Here is a 15,653-nt window from a genome sequence, read left to right as displayed (position 1 = left end):
TCATTTTTGTTCCTACGTGAGGCGTCACGCCTTAGGGTCGCGTCACGATTCCTGCTTTCGAGGTACAGTGTCACCGCCCTGCCCCACCACCAGAGTGCTGCATCCCCTGGACCTTGGTCCCTTCCCTGCCCTCCCCAGCCCTGCTTGGCACGTTCCCTGAGGGTTTGCCAGCACCGACCCCTGCTCGCTCGGTCACTCGGGGTCTCTCTCCCTCACCCCCCCCCAGCAACACCCACATAGCACGTTTGGTTTTCTTTTCCCCCTTTTCCTTATCTGTGCTCAGGGCTGACTCCTGGCTCTGTGCTCAGGGGACTATCGGTGCTGGGGATCGAACCCAGGCTGGCCACATGCAAGGCCAGTGTCCTCCCTCTGTGGACCCTTAACCATTTCCCTTGGGCAAATGTGCCTCCATTTCATTTTTTTCTATTTTTTTTGTTTGTTTTTTGGGTCATACCCAGAAATACTCAGGGGCTACTCCTGGCTCTGCACTCAGGAACTACTCCTGTGCTGGAGAGATAGCACAGCGGGGAGGGCGTTTGCCTTGCACGTGGCCGACCCGGGTTCGATTCCAAGCATCACGTATGGTCCCCTGAGCACCGCCAGGAGTAGCTCCTGAGTGCAGAGCCAGGAGTAACCCCTGTGCATCGCCGGGTGTGACTGAAAGAGCAAAAAAAAAAAAAAAAATTACTCCTGGTGGTGCTGGGGGGGGGGGCACCTTATGGGATGCTGGGGATCGAACCCGGATCTGCCGCATGCAAGGCAAACGCCCTCCCCACTGTACTGTGCCTCGGTTTCTTCATCCGCTCACCTGGCGAGTCTGGGCCTTCACACTGTAAGCAGCTGTGTTGGACACAGGCGTGCAAATGTCCCTTTGAACGGAAATTTCTGTGCACTTGGGGGAGATGCCGGAGCCTCCTCTCCCCTGGGTGGGTATTTCTCAGTTTTCTCCCTCCAAGACCAGCTTGTCCCCAAGCCCAGCCCTTGTCTCCGGGAGCAGCACTGAGGCCGGCTCCCTCTTAGGGGAGTAAACCAGGAGGAAGAGGCACAGACAAACTGTCGCAGGAAAGTCAGACAGAGGAACCCAAACAGTCCTTTATCACTCAAATGAACGACTGACCACACATTCATTTGTTCATTCAGTCCTCGAGTTGGACTGCAGCCCTCGTGAAGCACCAGGGGACAGGGCTGGGAAGGCTTCCTGGAGGAGGGGAGATGGAGCAGAAGCAGGAAGCAGGACCACACAGGGCAAAGGTCTGCAGCGGGGCAACCAGGAAGGGAGTAGTGGTCCGTGAAGCCACACAAAGAGCCGGGGAGCGGGGCGACCAGAGGGTTGGGAGCGGAGAGGTGGGGAGGGGACAGAGTTCACGGGGTGCCCAGGCCTCACCCACGGGCGCCTGGGAGCCAGGGACAGGGACGGCAGAACAGAGACAGGAACACGCTCGCGTCTCCCTCCCCCCTCACGGGGCAGCGCAGAGCCTGTCTGGGCCTTGGTTTCCCCACTCGGGGAGGGGAAGGGGCAGCAAGGGAAGGCCGGGAGCCCAGGCGTCCCGTGTCCCCTGGGGAATCGCAGGTGACTCCCCGGTTGACCATTAACTCCGGCTGCCTGGCGTCCGGGACGCTGCTTGGCCGGGCTCCTGGCTGAGGACCGGCCGCTCCTCTCATTAAACATTCACCGTCCCCGCAGAGGCCTGGACTGACGGGACCGAGCACAGAGGTGGTAGAGTCCAGTGCGTGGCCTGGGGCAGCCGCTGGACAGGAAAAACACTCATGAGCACTTGCCCCAGCCAGCGAGCAGATGCCTGCAGGGCGGCGGGAGGGAGGGGGTGTGTCTGAGAGGCTTCCTGGAGGAGAGGGTCTTGGCACAAGGGCCTGGGCTGGGTTGTCTGTTCGCCTGCCTGGGCTGCGCCCCCAGGTGCCCCCATTCTTGAGCAGCTGGTATCTGCCACGGTGAGCCGTGGACGCGGCTGGACCCTCCCGCTCACCACCAACATCGCAGAAGACACAGTGCAAAAGCCTGAGCCCCTGCCGGGCGCACACGGGGCCCCGAGCTCGACCCCCAGCATTGCCCCCTGTGCCGCCAGGGGGGTCCTGGCAGCTCTGCCCCCGCCAGCGGCACCTGCTCCAGCGCACGCAGCCCAGCCCATGTCTCCCGCGGGTGCCAGCAACAACCAGACGGCAGGTGGCGTCCAGGGACCCCTCCTGGCAATCCTTGGCCAACCAGCTGCCCGGGGCTGCCGCTGCTCAGAGGGCGCCAGTGGGGGCTAAGGATAGCATCGGCCTGGGTTGGGGCTGGGGCAATGGCACAGCGGGGAGGGCGTTCGCCTTGCATGCGGCCGACCCGGGTTCGAGTCCCAGCATCCCATAGGGTCCCCTGAGCACCGCCAGGAGCAAGTCCTGAGTGCAGAGCCAGGTGTGATCCAAAAAGCAAAAAAAAAAAAGAGGCCAGGAAGACAGTCCAGGGACTGAGGCGCTTCTCTTGCTTGTGTCTGACCCGGGTTCGCGCCCCGGTACCACCACAGGCTCCCGTTGCCCCTCCAGGAGCAATCTCGGAGCACAGAGCCAGGAGTAAGTCCTGAGCACTGCCAGTGTGACCCCCAAGCCAGGACAGAGTAAGCAGCAGGCAGAGACAGTCTGCCTGATCATTAGAACCCAGTCTCTGATTCTGTGCTGTGTGTCCTTGAAAAAGTCCCATGACCTCTCTGTGCCTCGTTACCTCGACCATAAGCCGAGCTGAGAGACAAGCTCGTTCCCCGTGGGACAGAGAGAGGAGCAGATGAACCCAGAGGGTGGAGCGTGTGGGCCCATAGGTGCTCCATGTCGGGCGGACATTACTCAAGGAAGCAGGGTGCCCTGGGGCCTCAGCACAGTAGGGAGCCTGTTTGCTTTGCACACGGCCAACCCCGGTTTGATCACTTGGTCCCTGAGCGCTGCCAAGAGAGAGCCCTGAGCAGATTAAAGCTCAAAAGGCAAAATAAAGTTATTTTGGAAAATAAGGAAAAAAAAAAAAGGAAGTCCAGGCCAAGCACGTGGTCCCTGGCAGAGTGGACACTTGCATGGCCCAAGCTTGCGGCCAAACTGCGCAGGCGGGGCGTGTGCACCCGGAGTCTGGTGACAGAACAGCGTCCGACCCCAGCATGTGCCCACAACGGGCACCCTGGGCTCTGGCTGAGCTCAGAGAGGCTCAGTCACTTTCCTTGGGTCACACAGCAGCAGGGCCAAGCCCCGAGCCCAGCCTTGTACAGAAGGCAGATACAGAGGGAGGAGCCGGGTCACTGACCTGTCCCGGCCAGCGTCATCCTCGTCACCCAGCCACTGTCCCTGACACCTCTGGCCACCAAACACCGGCCCTGGCCAAGCGCCCGAGTTGTTCATTAAGCTCTGTTGCAACCATCCTCGTCTCGGGAGAGGGTCTCCTGCGTGCGAGGGCCGGGACCCCAGGACGGGAGTCGTGACCGTGGGGTCCCCCTTCACACAGGCTCCATACCCCGGGATGCAGCAGGACTCGGGTGTCCCGCCAGCCTCGCTAAACCAGCAGGTGGCCTCCCTCCCCTCTCAGCCCGGGGGGGCGCGTTTAGAAATCGCTGGGAGCAGATTCTCCTCCCGGACATGACCTGCACTCACTGGCCACAGTGTCCACCTCTCCCTGCCGCCCCCCCACCCACGCACCAGGCCCTGTACACGCCTGAGGCTGACGCCCCCTCTCCACTGGATGCTTTCTGTCGGGGAGCTTCAAATGAGCCCCGCAGAGACACTTGGGCCACCCCTGGCAGTGCTGGGGGCCCCCGGGGTGACCAGTGACACTGGGGAAGGGGGAGTCCTGCAGTGCTGGGAGCTGACACCCCCGCTCTTCCATGCCCTTGTTCTACAGGGATTTTTTTTTTTTTGCTTTTTGGGTCACACCCGGCGATGCGCAGGGGTTACTCCTGGCTCTGCACTCAGGAATCACTCCTGGCGGTGCTCGGGGGACCCTACGGGATGCTGGGAATCGAACCCGGGTCGGCCGCGTGCAAGGCAAACGCCCTCCCCGCTGTGCTATCGCTCCAGCCCCAAACAGGGATGTTTTTTACATGCCCACAGCAGTAGTCTCTGGAGTCACCCCATCTGGGCCGGCAGGTGGGGATACTGAGGCTGGGGGCAGCTCAGGGCCCGGCAGGGTTCTGGGAGCCGGAGTTGTAGCTGCAGTACAAGAATCATCTGGGGGCCGGAGAGATAGTATAGCAGGGAGGGCGTTTGCCTTGCACGCAGCCGACCCGGGTTCAATCCCCGGCATCCCATATGGTCCCCCGAGCACAGCCAGGCGTAATTCCTGAGTACAGAGCCAGGAGGAGCCCTTGAGCATCGCTGGGTGTGATGCCAAAAAGCCCCCTCAACATCTTTTTTTTATTAAGAAACATCTGGGGACGGAAGGGGAGGACCCGGAAACAGCTTAGGGTCCAGGGGTGCTTGTGCCTCTAGGTCCCAGAGCACCCCAGGGTGCAGCTCCCCAAGCACCAGGTGCCGCCTTGGTGTCCCCGGCGCTGTCCCACCGCCGTCCCCCGCATCCTCGCAGAGATAACAGAGGGAAGGGGTGTGTCCCCTGCAAAGGCCAGCAAGGGCGACCAGGGCCGGGCCCAGAAAGCGAGGCGGGAGGCGGAAATGCACCCCGGCTCAGCAGGCGCCGGACCCGGTCAGCAGAGTGAAGAGAAGGACCCAACAGGCAGGACACGGCCCGCGGGGAGCAAGTCTCGGGTCCGGCACTGCAGAGAAAAATAATAATAATGAAAAACGCTTTGACTGGCAGAGAAGAACCGGTTCGCCCGCAGCTTGATGCGGGGGCAGGAAGTGGGTGCGGGCAGCTGGCTATGGGAGATGATCCCCAGGGTGGCGGCAGCGAGAGGGGCTGGCTGCAGGCTGGACGGGGCAGCGGGGCGGGGGGTGGGAGCGGGGGTCTCCCCCCACCTGTTCGGCCTGTGGCGCCGGCTCCTCTGACCCCAACGTGCAAGAGGAAAAGCCTATAATGGGGGAGGGGGAAGGGTCCAGGGGTGTCCACCCGGACCGTTGACTGAGTGCAAGACCCAGAAGCATCCAGAGTCACAAGTGCCTGGCACTCGGTCGACCTGGGTTCGATTCCCAACACCCCCTTGGTCCCCTGAGCCCACCAGGAGTGGAGCACAGAGCCAGGAGTAAGCCCCGAGCACTGTTGGGAGTGACCCCCAAACCCAAAGGTAAATCAACATCTTTCGTTGATGCAGTTTCTGCTAGAAGCCAACGATGTTTTCACCCAGGCACGCGGTGCTGGTTGGCATTCGCAGATCCCCCACGGAGATCTCAGTGTTTCCATGGACTTTGCCAGAAATCCCTCTTTGGCCCTTCACCCTGCCCGCTGCACTGATTGCTGGGCAGTGACCACCCCCAGGGGGAGGCCCAGGGTGACCGTGGCGTCCTGCCTTAGGCCCAACCTGAGGGGCTGCCTGCCAAACTGGGCCTGAGATGCCCCTCCAGGCAGAAGCATCAGACCCCCGAGAAGTGCGTGATGAATCATCAAGGCAGAAACAAGGGGCTTGCATGGCTCAGATTCATTTCACCGAGAAATTCAAGTTTCAGCTCCCTCCCCCAACCTCTGCCCAGGCAGTCATGAGCTGCAGAACAGACACATTTTAGAGGAGAATCATTAGCCTGCCGGGGGGTGAAGCCTCTGGTCCTATTAAAAGAGGTAGAAACGGCAAAACTGGGGAGGTTTTCTGTCTCGTTCCAGATCAGCCCTCAGCAGTGCTTCTCAACCCTTGCACAGGAGATGGGTCCCTGGGCACCCCGGGGTGTGAGACTCAAGGGCTGTCAGGCTGAGAATCCCAGAGAGATCTCCCAGAGCAGTCCTGGGGGTGGGGGGAAGAGGAGGGCCGAAACAGGAGGGCCTGGGCAAGTGCTGGGCAAGAAAATAAGAGAAGTGAGGGGCTGGAGCGATAGCACAGCGGGGAGGGCGTTTGCCTTGCACGCGGCCGACCCGGGTTCGACTCCCAGCATCCCATAGGGTCCCCTGAGCACCGCCAGGAGGAATTCCTGAGTGCAGAGCCAGGAGTGACCCCTGTGCATCGCAGGGTGTGACCCAAAAAGAAAAAAAAAGGCAGCAGGCGCTGCTACTGCCCCTGCCCTCTGTCCCTTATCTCCAGCTCAATATCCACGAGGCCGCGTCATCCCCATCTCCCGGGGCTGGAAACTGAGGCCAAGGGATGTTGTGTGACCATCCCAAGGTCACAGAGCCGAGTGTCCTTTCTGCCAGGACCAATGGGCCAGGGAGGCAGAGGCAGAGACCAGAACGAATCACGGCCAGGGCCGGCCGTGGACGCCAGCGAGGGCACACAGAGGCCGGCGCTGCCCGTTCCTCCGAGAGAGCTGACACTCAGGATTCCCACCTGCCCCCGCCAGGAACATGCTGATCCGCCAGGACGCTTCCTGGGGAGCCGTGACGTAACGGCAGCGGGCAGAGGTGAGGCTGCGGCCAGCTCCCAACCCCCGCTCCCGGGCTGCAGGCTCGCCCTCGGCCTGCCTGCCTTGGCGAGTCTGGCCTCAGTGGGCGCATCTGTTAAACGGGGGAGGTGGCTTTTGCTTTTCTCTCTCACTCCCCAAGATCTTTTCAAAGAGAACCAGAAGGGACAAGGTGGGCCGTGGAGCCCCCATGCTCCCAAGCACGGCGGGAAAGTAGCCTCTTGGAGGCCCCCAAAATAAGAATGGACATTGTATGTCCACTCGGCACTGGCCCCTGTTTTCACAGTTCATCATCCATTAGGTGACTGAGTCTTCGAGCTAAGAGAGCTGGATGCTGAAATCGGTTAAGAACAGAGGTACTGGGTCCGGAGTGAAAACACATCAGCACACAGCCAACCCCAGTTCAATCCCCGGCACCCCTAGTGGTCCTCTGAACCCACCAGGAGTGATTCCTGAGCACGGAGTCGGGAGTAAGCCCCAAGCGCAGCTGGGCATGGCCCCAAAGCAAAAGAAGCAAACAAAAGAAGACAGAAGCCCAGAGAGGTTCAGTGACTTGTGGAAGGTCACACAGCAGATCCTGGCAAAGGGTCCCGCTTGGTCTCTGGAAGTGACTGTGCTTGGGACGAACAGAGCCCCCCGGAGGTGGGCACAGCTGACTCCTCAGAGCATCACCACCGCACCAACACGACTTCCTGGTTCTGCTCCACTGCCCCTGAGGAGTGACCCTGGGGAGCCTTGGGGCAGCCCCCGGCCCTCTCAGAGCTGATGGGTGAGACGGCCCCTTTCCCGCTGGACTCTGACGGATTTGAAAGCAGAGCTATGCCAGGCTCTGAGTGCCCGTGGGTGAAAAGTCTGGGTTGCAAACACAGTCAGGGGGAAGGAGCGCCCACCCTGGGGAGGACCCCAACCCACGGCCAGAGAGTGCAGAAGTCCGTGGTCAGGGTGGATGAACACGCTCTTAGTGACGGGAGGCAGAGTTGGGAGTTTGTGTGTGTGTGTGTGTGTGTGTGTGTGTGTGTGTGTGTGTGTGAAACACATGCAATTCCCGTTGGGAGCGTTCGAAGCATCTGGAACTGTTCCACTCTAAGGGGTATCGTGATCCAGGTGGGGTCTCCCTTGGACGCCGACACCAGTGGCGGGGACGGGGCCTGTGTTCTCCAGCCCGGCCTTGGATGAGCGAGGCTTGGGGGGTGGGGGTTTCATTTCCCCACCCAGCCCCTCTGGGGAGGATTCCCAGAGCACTGGGCCAGGAGCTGCCCCCATGCATCGCCGGGTGTGACCCAAAAACCAAACAAACGACAATAGGGGCTGGAACAATAGCACAGTGGGTGGGGCGACCTTGCACGTGGCCGACCCCGGTTCGATTCCCAGCATCCCATATGGTCCCCTGAGCACCGCCAGGAGTCAATCCTGAGTGCAGAGCCAGGAGGAACCCCTGTGTGTCGCCAGGTGTGACCCCCCCCAAAAAAAACCAAGCAAAAATAAATAAATAAATGGAACAAACGACAATAAAGGCGTCCGCCTGGGGGAGGGGTCGCCAAAGAGCTGTCTCGGCTTTTCTCCTCCTGGTGGGCTCACACAGCTGACTTTCCTGGGTGTTTCCCCCAGGGCTCTGCGGCACCTTCGTGCCGGGTGAGACCAAGGGATGAGGAGCCGCAGGCCTAAAGGGAGAAGACGGTGGCTCTCGGCTCCAGTCACTTTCCCCTGTCCAGGGCCACCTCCTGCCTGCCTGGGTAACCTCGTGCAGAAACCGCGTCCCCCAGGAATGCATCTGGCTGGCTGGCCAGCCCGCGGGCGCTCATGGGCCTGGCCTGGGCTTCACTTGCACTTTCAACCCTGGGGCCTGCCAGGTGTGGCCAGAGGGAAGCAACTGTCCATCGGGTTCCTCTGGATGTGACCGGCTGAGCCAGCATCTCCCTGGGCTTGGCGGGGCCTGGGGTCCCTGCTCCGGCATGTCCGGGCTGCTCCCTCAGCTGTGACAGGGCACGCCCAGTGGCCACCCGCCTGCTGGGCTGAGGGTCAAGTGCAGGCCCACGTGAGAAACACACGGCTGAGGCCCCCCACGGACCCTGCTAGGGGTGCGGGAGGCAGGCAGGCCACATGTGTTTCACAACACAGACACGCACCACCCGCACAACTGGCTTACAAATACGGTCTGAACCCCTCCAGGCAGAAGCAGTGTCCAGCCTGAGCACCGACCCCCTTGGAGGGGCTGGCAGGCAGCTGGAGGGAACAGCTTGGCCCACAGAGGGGCCTTCATCTGTCTGTCTGTCTGTCTCTTGCTCTCTCTCTCTCTCTCTCTCTCTCTCTCTCTCTCTGTCTCTCTGTGTGTGTTTCTCTGTCTCTGTCTCTCTGTCTCTGCCTCTCCGTCTCTTTCTCTCTCTGTCTCTGTGTCTCTGTGTCTGTCTGTCTCTCTGTCTATCTCTGTCTCTCTGTCTCTGTCTCTGTCTCTCTCTCTCTTTCTCTCTGTCTCATTGTTATTCTCACCCTGGCCAGTCAGACAAGGGATCTTTGTGTGGGAAGAAAGGCAGCCAGGCGTGTGTGTGTGTGTGTGTGTGTGTGTGTGTGCCTGTGCATGAGTGCCCCGGCAGGAGTGTACGTGCAGGTGCTTGTGGATGAACATGCATGAGTGCCTGTGTGTGCCTGCGTGTGCACGGGAACATAGGGCCCTACACAGGCCCTGGCACGCAGCCGCCAGGCAGGGAGGAGGAGGGGGTGCCGGGTGCCCAGTGGGTTCAAGGCTCAGGCCTTCCGACTCCGAGGTGATGACGGTGGTGACAGGGGGCTGGCCGCCGCCCCCCAGAGACCACCGCTCATGCCCCTCCGAGCCCGCTGGACCACCCTGGCCATGCCGGTCTCTTCAGGGATGGGGGACGGTGTGTGGGGAGCGGGGATTCCCATTCCCATTTTAGGGGTGCACCGAGGTTCCGGGAGGCCAGGGCCATAAGGGTTTGTCTGGCCCTAAGACCCTGGCCCGTGGGGTCTCCCCCAGATGCCAAGTAGCCCCCAAAGACTGAAAGCAAGAATAGTGTGAGCCTGGCCGGCCGCTGTGTCGGGGTCGCAGGTCACTGAGTTCAAAGGCCTCTCGTTAGAGCATCCCTCTTCCCGGTCATCATAAACCCCCCAAGTCCTCTGCCCTCCGGGGGTCCCCACCCCCTCCCTCGTATGCACCACCCGGTGGGGGCGTGAGATTGGAAGCGCGCTGGCCTTGGCTTCTGAGTCTCCGCGCCCAGCTCGGGAAGCCGCTCTGGTCCCCGCTGGCGAAAAGGAGAAACTCGGGAAGGGGAAGGAGGGCGGCGGGGGGCGGGCGCGGGGCTGGCGGGCGCTGCGGGACCCGGCGGCCGCGGGCCAGGGGGCGCGGCCAGGCGGGGGTGTGGCCGGCCCTGCGGCCCCATTGGCTGCGCCCGGGCGCCCGGGGAATAAAGCCCCGGGGCCGGCGCCCGGCGAAGCCCACGGGGAAGACGCTCCTCGGCCCCCTCCCGCCGCCGTCCGCGCGTCCGTGCGTCCGTGCGTCGGCGCCCACCCCACCGCAGGTAAGCGGACCCCACCCCAGCGCCCCCCACGCCCGCTAGCGGGAGGGGCGCAGGCGGAGCGCGACATCTCCCCCCAATGCGCCCCCCAAGCGCACTCCCCGGGATGGCTCCGCCGGGGCCGCTGCTGGGGGGCTTCGGGGACCGCAGTGCTGCGGGGGACGGCGTGCCTTGCTCGCGCTGACCCGGGTTCGATCCCCGGCGCCGCCCGTCGTGTCCCGGAGCACCTCCAAGAGGGACCCCCGGCGCGTCGCCCCGTGCGGCCCCCAATCAAAACCAAGCAGACGCGTTTGGAAAAGGCCTACCCGCCACCGCACCAAGGGGTCTGAGTACCAGCTCTCCCCGGGAGCCCCCACCAGCATCCCCCCCCACACCACCACCACCAGCACCAGCGTCCTCGCGGGGAAGTGCGGGCGGTGCGCGCCCCCACACGTGGGGGGGTGCACTCGGATCGTGGCCGCCCCCCGCCCCGGCTCCAGCTGCCTCCGCAGTTCGCTGCGCATCTGCCCCTGCACCGCCCGCAGCTCCCGCACTCAGGCTGCGAGGGGGCACGGGGCGGGTGGGGGGCTGCGCCTTCAATACCGCGGCCGCCCAGCAGGGGGCGCGCGCAGGGCGCACCTGTGCCCGCGTGCGTGCGCACCTGCGTGTGTGCACCTGCGTGTGCGCACCTGCGTGTGGGCACGCGCGTGCGCTCACGTGGCCCAGGTCTTGGGCCACCCCCGGCCCTGCCTCGTGCCCGCCGCAGCTCCCCGACCCCCTTGGCGCCCGCAGCCATGACCTCCGCGGAGCCGCTGCACGTGAAGTCGCCCCTGCGGGACAGCATGGCCCTGTCCAAAGTGGCCGGCACCAGCGTCTACCTCAAGATGGACAGCTCGCAGCCCTCGGGCTCCTTCAAGATCCGGGGCATCGGGAACCTCTGCAAGAGGGTGCGAGCGGGCGAGCCCCCCGCCCCATGCTCCCAGCGTCGGGTCCCTCTCCCCCATCCCTGCCCGATCGGAGCTCCAGCCTGGGGGGGGGGGCAGGGCTGTCCCTGCGCGGCCCGGAGCGGGGGGCTGTCCCGGCCCTGACCCGTCGCCTTTGTCTCTGCAGTGGGCTGAGCAAGGCTGTGACCATTTCGTCTGCTCCTCGGGTAGGTGGCCCGGCCTCTGTCTGTCTGTCTGGGGGCCGGGCGAGCGCAGACGCAGTTCCGGGGGGCTGTGGAGGGGCGGTTCGGGGGGCCCCGAGGTCGGCCGGGGTGGGCAGCCCGGCCCTCGCCACTGACGCCCTCCCCACCCCCGCCCCCGCAGCGGGCAACGCGGGCATGGCAGCCGCCTACGCCGCCAGGAAGCTGGGCATCCCGTCCACCATCGTCGTGCCCAGCACCACCCCTGCCCTCACCATCGAGCGGCTCAAGAACGAGGGGGCCACGGTCAAGGTGGTGGGGGAGGTGAGTGGCCGCGGGCCCGGCCGGAGGCAGGCGGCGGGGCGGGGCCCCCAGCTCGCCCCGCCCACCTCCTCGTTCTTCCCGCAGTCCCTGGACGAGGCCGTCGACCTGGCCAAGGCGCTGGCCAAGAATAACCCAGGCTGGGTCTACGTCCCTCCCTTTGATGACCCCCTCATCTGGTACGTGGAGACCACGCCCCACGCCCCGCACCCAGGGGACCCGCTGCCCCTCTGCACTGCCGACCGCGCCCTGCAGAGGGCGCGCGCGAGCCCGAACCCCTGGGGCCCGCCTGCTCTGCACTGCCGTCCGCGCCCTGCAGAGGGCGCGCGCGAGCCTGCACTCCAGGGCCCCCGCTACCCCCAACTGCTGACCCCCATGCGCCTGCACCCTAGGGGCTCACCTGCCCCTGCACTGCCGACCGCGCCCTGCAGAGGGCGCACGCGAGCCCGCACTCCTGGGGCCCGCCTGCCCTGCACTGCAGACTGCGCCCTGCAGAGGGCGAGCGAGAGCCTGCACCCCAGGGTCCCGCTACCCCCTACTTCTGACCCCCACGCGCCTGCACCCTAGGGGCCCGCCTGCCGCTGCGCTGCCGATCGCGTCCTGCAGAGGACGCCCGCGAGCCTGCGCCCCTGGGGCCCCGCTACCCTCCACTGCTGACCCCCCATGCGCCTGCACCCTAGGGCCCCCCTGCGCCCTACTGCTGACCCCACGCGCCTGCCGCCTGCCTGCCCTTGCACTGCAGACTGCGCCCTGCAGAGGGCGTGCACGCGCCCGCACCCCAGCCCAGAGTGCGCTCTGTGGGGTGTCCGACAAGGTCCCCCGGAAGCACAGCTGGACAGCAGGCTGCAGCCCGGGAAAGGGGGGCTGCCTGGGCCGGCCCCCCGCCCTGACCCCCGTGCCCGCCTGCAGGGAAGGCCACACCACCTTGGTAAAGGAGCTGAAGGAGACGCTGAAAGTCAAGCCCGGGGCCATCGCGCTGTCGGTGGGCGGCGGGGGCATGCTGTGTGGCGTGGTCCAGGGACTGCAGGAAGTGGGCTGGGGGGACGTGCCCATCATCGCCATGGAGACCATCGGGGCCCACAGCTACCACGCGGCCACCTCGGCCGGCAAGCTCGTCACCCTGCCCCAGATCACCAGGTGAGTAGGGGGTGTCTCCACGGGGAAGGGGGGAGGGAAACAGGCCTTCACCCCTGTCCGGAACCACCCGCCAGTGGTGGGACAGAATCCACATGTGAGGCTCTGCAAGGAAAGAGTGTCATGGTCATGCTGGGGGAGGGGGGGCATCACGTGACCCCTGCAGCTGGGCTCTCGGCCGGATGCGTCGCCTCCCACACCTAAGGGGGCTTGGCAGGTGCAGGGACCCAGCTGCTCCCGAGTTGTAAAGAGATGCCGCGTCTGCTCCCAAGAGCCCATTTCCAGACCTTCGACAGATGGCGTTTGATTAGGATTTGGTGTGTCCACATTACATGGGAGCCCAGAATGAGTGACTTTAACGAGACTGAACCTTCTTCTCTTAAGTGAAAAAATAATGATGAAATCTAGAGTCAGGCCATCCAGGGCCAGACTCCTTGTGGCCCAGAGTGGCTGCTGATGTGCCAGCTGTCACATCCACACTCCATCAGGCAGGAAGGAGAAAACCAGGGCGGAAGCGAGGCCCCCTCCCTCTATAGACAGACAGCATGTTCCCTTCCCTCACCTGGCCACAGTGACCCCGAGGGAGGCTGGGGAGTGCCTTGCTGCTCCGAGAGACCTTGGGCGAGTCTCGGCCCCAGGGAGAAGCCTGGGCTCTCTGTGGGAAGTTCTGGGTTCCTGAGGGCCGCCTTGGACCCCCTGCACTGCTGGTCTCTGACCCAGTCCAGCTGGAATCCTGTTGGGCCCTGCACTGGGCCGTGCCCATGAGGTCAGCCCCCAAATGCCCTTGTGTGAGGCTGGCTGGGATCAGACGGGACTGAGCACTGCTTATGACCACAGGGCTGGACTTTTTTTTTTTTTTTTTTTGCTTTTTGGGTCACACCCGGCGATGCACAGGGGTTACTCCTGGCTCATGCACTCAGGAATCGCTCCTGGCAGTGCTTGGGGGACCATATGGGATGCTGGGAATTGAACCTGGGTCGGCAGCGTGCAAGGCAAACGCCCTACCTGCTGTGCTATTGCTCCAACCCCAGGGTTGGACTTAATGTGGGTCCTGCTTGGTCCCGGCAGTCACAGCCGGGCATGTGACCTCGCTGCCGTGGTTTCCCCTGATGACCTGGGGTTCTTGGCTCCTACCACCTTCTCAAGAAGGAGTCCCTGTCTTTGGTGCTATTTGAGACAGCTACCAGAGCCAGAGTATCCCTCCTGGAGGGCTTCTTGGAGGAGGTGACCTTCATCCCGTGCCTTGAACAGGCAGATGCGGTAGAGGAGAGGCAGGAGGGCGTTAAGCTGAGTGAGAGGCTCAGCGGGTGGAGGTGGCACCCTGGAGCCCAGGTGTGGAACCCAACAAGGCACCAGCTGTCCAAGAGAAATGGGGCCGCCTACCCCTAGCAGCCTCTGCGCCCCCGAGCAGAGGCCGGCTCCCTCCCACCAACCCTCCCCCCTTCCCTTCTCCCTGCTGCGTCCAGCGTGGCCAAAGCCCTGGGCGTGAGGACCGTGGGGGCGCAGGCCCTGAAGCTGTTCCAGGAGCACCCCATTTTCTCTGAGATCGTCTCCGACCAGGAGGCTGTGACCGCCATTGAGAAGTTTGTGGGTAGGTGCCGGCTGCGCGGCTCCCCGCCCTCACCCCCGGAGGGCCGCGTGCATGCAAGAGCCCCTGCTCGGTCTTCCGCACGGCATGGTCCCCTGAGCACTGTGCTGGGAGCAGGTCCCCACCCCCAAACCAGGAAATAGCCGAGAGCGCTTCGGATGCTGGCTGTGAGCTTCCGGATAGCTGGGATGGGAGAGGAAAGGAAACGGCCTGCGGACCCACGGGCGGGTCTGAAATTCGGGGGGGGGGGGGCAGTGGGGCTTCATGCAGCATCACACACACACACACACACACACACACACACACAGTCACTCTGTCTCACACCCTCACGCACACAGACACGCGCACGCACAGTCACACGGACCCCCACACTCCTGCACCCATGTCCTCATATGCACGGACCCTCTCACCCTCTCACACGTACACGCAGCCTCACACGGACTCCCACACGCTCTCGCACATCTTCACACGCTGGTACACGTGAGTGTCCTCTCCCCTCCATCAGTCTACGGGGCGGCCCAGCACCCCCTGGGACGTAAGGGTCAGCGCTCGGGGTGGCTCGGGGCCTGGGGGGGGCCGGGTGGGAGTCTGGTGGGCCAGGGCCCGCGACCCTCACCGGCCCCTCCCTGCAGACGACGAGAAGATCCTGGTGGAGCCGGCGTGCGGCGCGGCGCTGGCGGCCGTCTACAGCCGCGTGGTGCAGAAGTTGCAGGGCGAGGGGAAACTGCGCACGCCCCTGTCCTCGCTGGTGGTCATCATCTGCGGCGGCAGCAACATTAGCCTGGCCCAGCTGCAGGCCCTCAAGGAGCAGCTGGGCCTGAGCAACGGGCCGGCCAAGTGAGCCTTGCCGGCCGGGCTGGCCCTTGACACCTCCTGCCGCCGTGGGGGAGGCCTCGGTCCCCCTCCCTCACCCCCTCCCCGGGGGCTGGGAGTCAGCGGCCGGCTGCACTCGGAACTCTGGGACCACCCAGTGACTGTCCTGTCCCCCTGCTGAGTGGACGGCACCCCCTCCCCCCGCACATCCAGGTGTGGGCCTCAGGGAGGGGCCCGATGAGACGACGGCTGCAGGGGGGGGCCCCAGTGAGGTGGACAGGGCAGGGGGCCCCTTGTCCCTCCTCCCAGGAAGCCCGCCTCCCCCCCCCGCCCTCGTTTTTCTAATGTGCAGACTTTTTCATTGACAAAGAAAAATAATATATTTATGCAATGAGAAGCTTGGAGTCTCTCCGTGGCGGCCCCTGGCCTCCCCCTCTTCCCCTCCCCTTCCCCCTGCCTGCGGTCAGCCCTGGCTCCGGCAGTGAGTGCCCCCCTCCCCTCCCCTCAGCCTGGTGTGAGCATGTGAGCACTGAGTGCCCGGCCCAAGGCCAACAGTGTGTTCCAAAACGAAAAGACCCTCGGACAAGACCTGGGGACAGCGGGCACTTGGTATCTGAGGAATGGACGGACAGACGGCTGGAGGGGGCACAGGCGGCGACTGGATGGAGATATGGGTGGACGATGGACAAGGCAGTTGGATGGA

At 64.1% G+C, this 15,653-nt stretch overlaps 1 protein-coding gene across 1 annotated transcript; it reads left to right on the top strand.

Annotated features, from left to right (window-relative positions):
- The first annotated feature begins 9,864 nt into the window (after window positions 1-9,864).
- On the top strand, window positions 9,865-15,354 carry SDS (serine dehydratase). Its single transcript, XM_056107230.1, has 8 exons — window positions 9,865-9,995; window positions 10,764-10,918; window positions 11,082-11,121; window positions 11,279-11,418; window positions 11,503-11,594; window positions 12,325-12,552; window positions 14,016-14,140; window positions 14,770-15,354. Exons 2-8 carry the CDS (start codon window positions 10,766-10,768, stop codon window positions 14,976-14,978), a joined length of 987 nt encoding a protein of 328 aa, XP_055963205.1. The 5' UTR covers window positions 9,865-9,995; window positions 10,764-10,765; the 3' UTR covers window positions 14,979-15,354.
- Window positions 15,355-15,653: the final 299 nt, after the last annotated feature.

This window comes from Sorex fumeus, unplaced genomic scaffold, assembly GCF_029834395.1.
Source record: "Sorex fumeus unplaced genomic scaffold, SorFum_2.1 ptg000155l, whole genome shotgun sequence".
In the NCBI taxonomy this organism is placed as follows: Eukaryota; Metazoa; Chordata; class Mammalia; order Eulipotyphla; family Soricidae; genus Sorex; species Sorex fumeus.
Note: the sequence above shows the minus strand (reverse complement) of the source record. Positions and strands in the feature narration are given on the sequence as shown.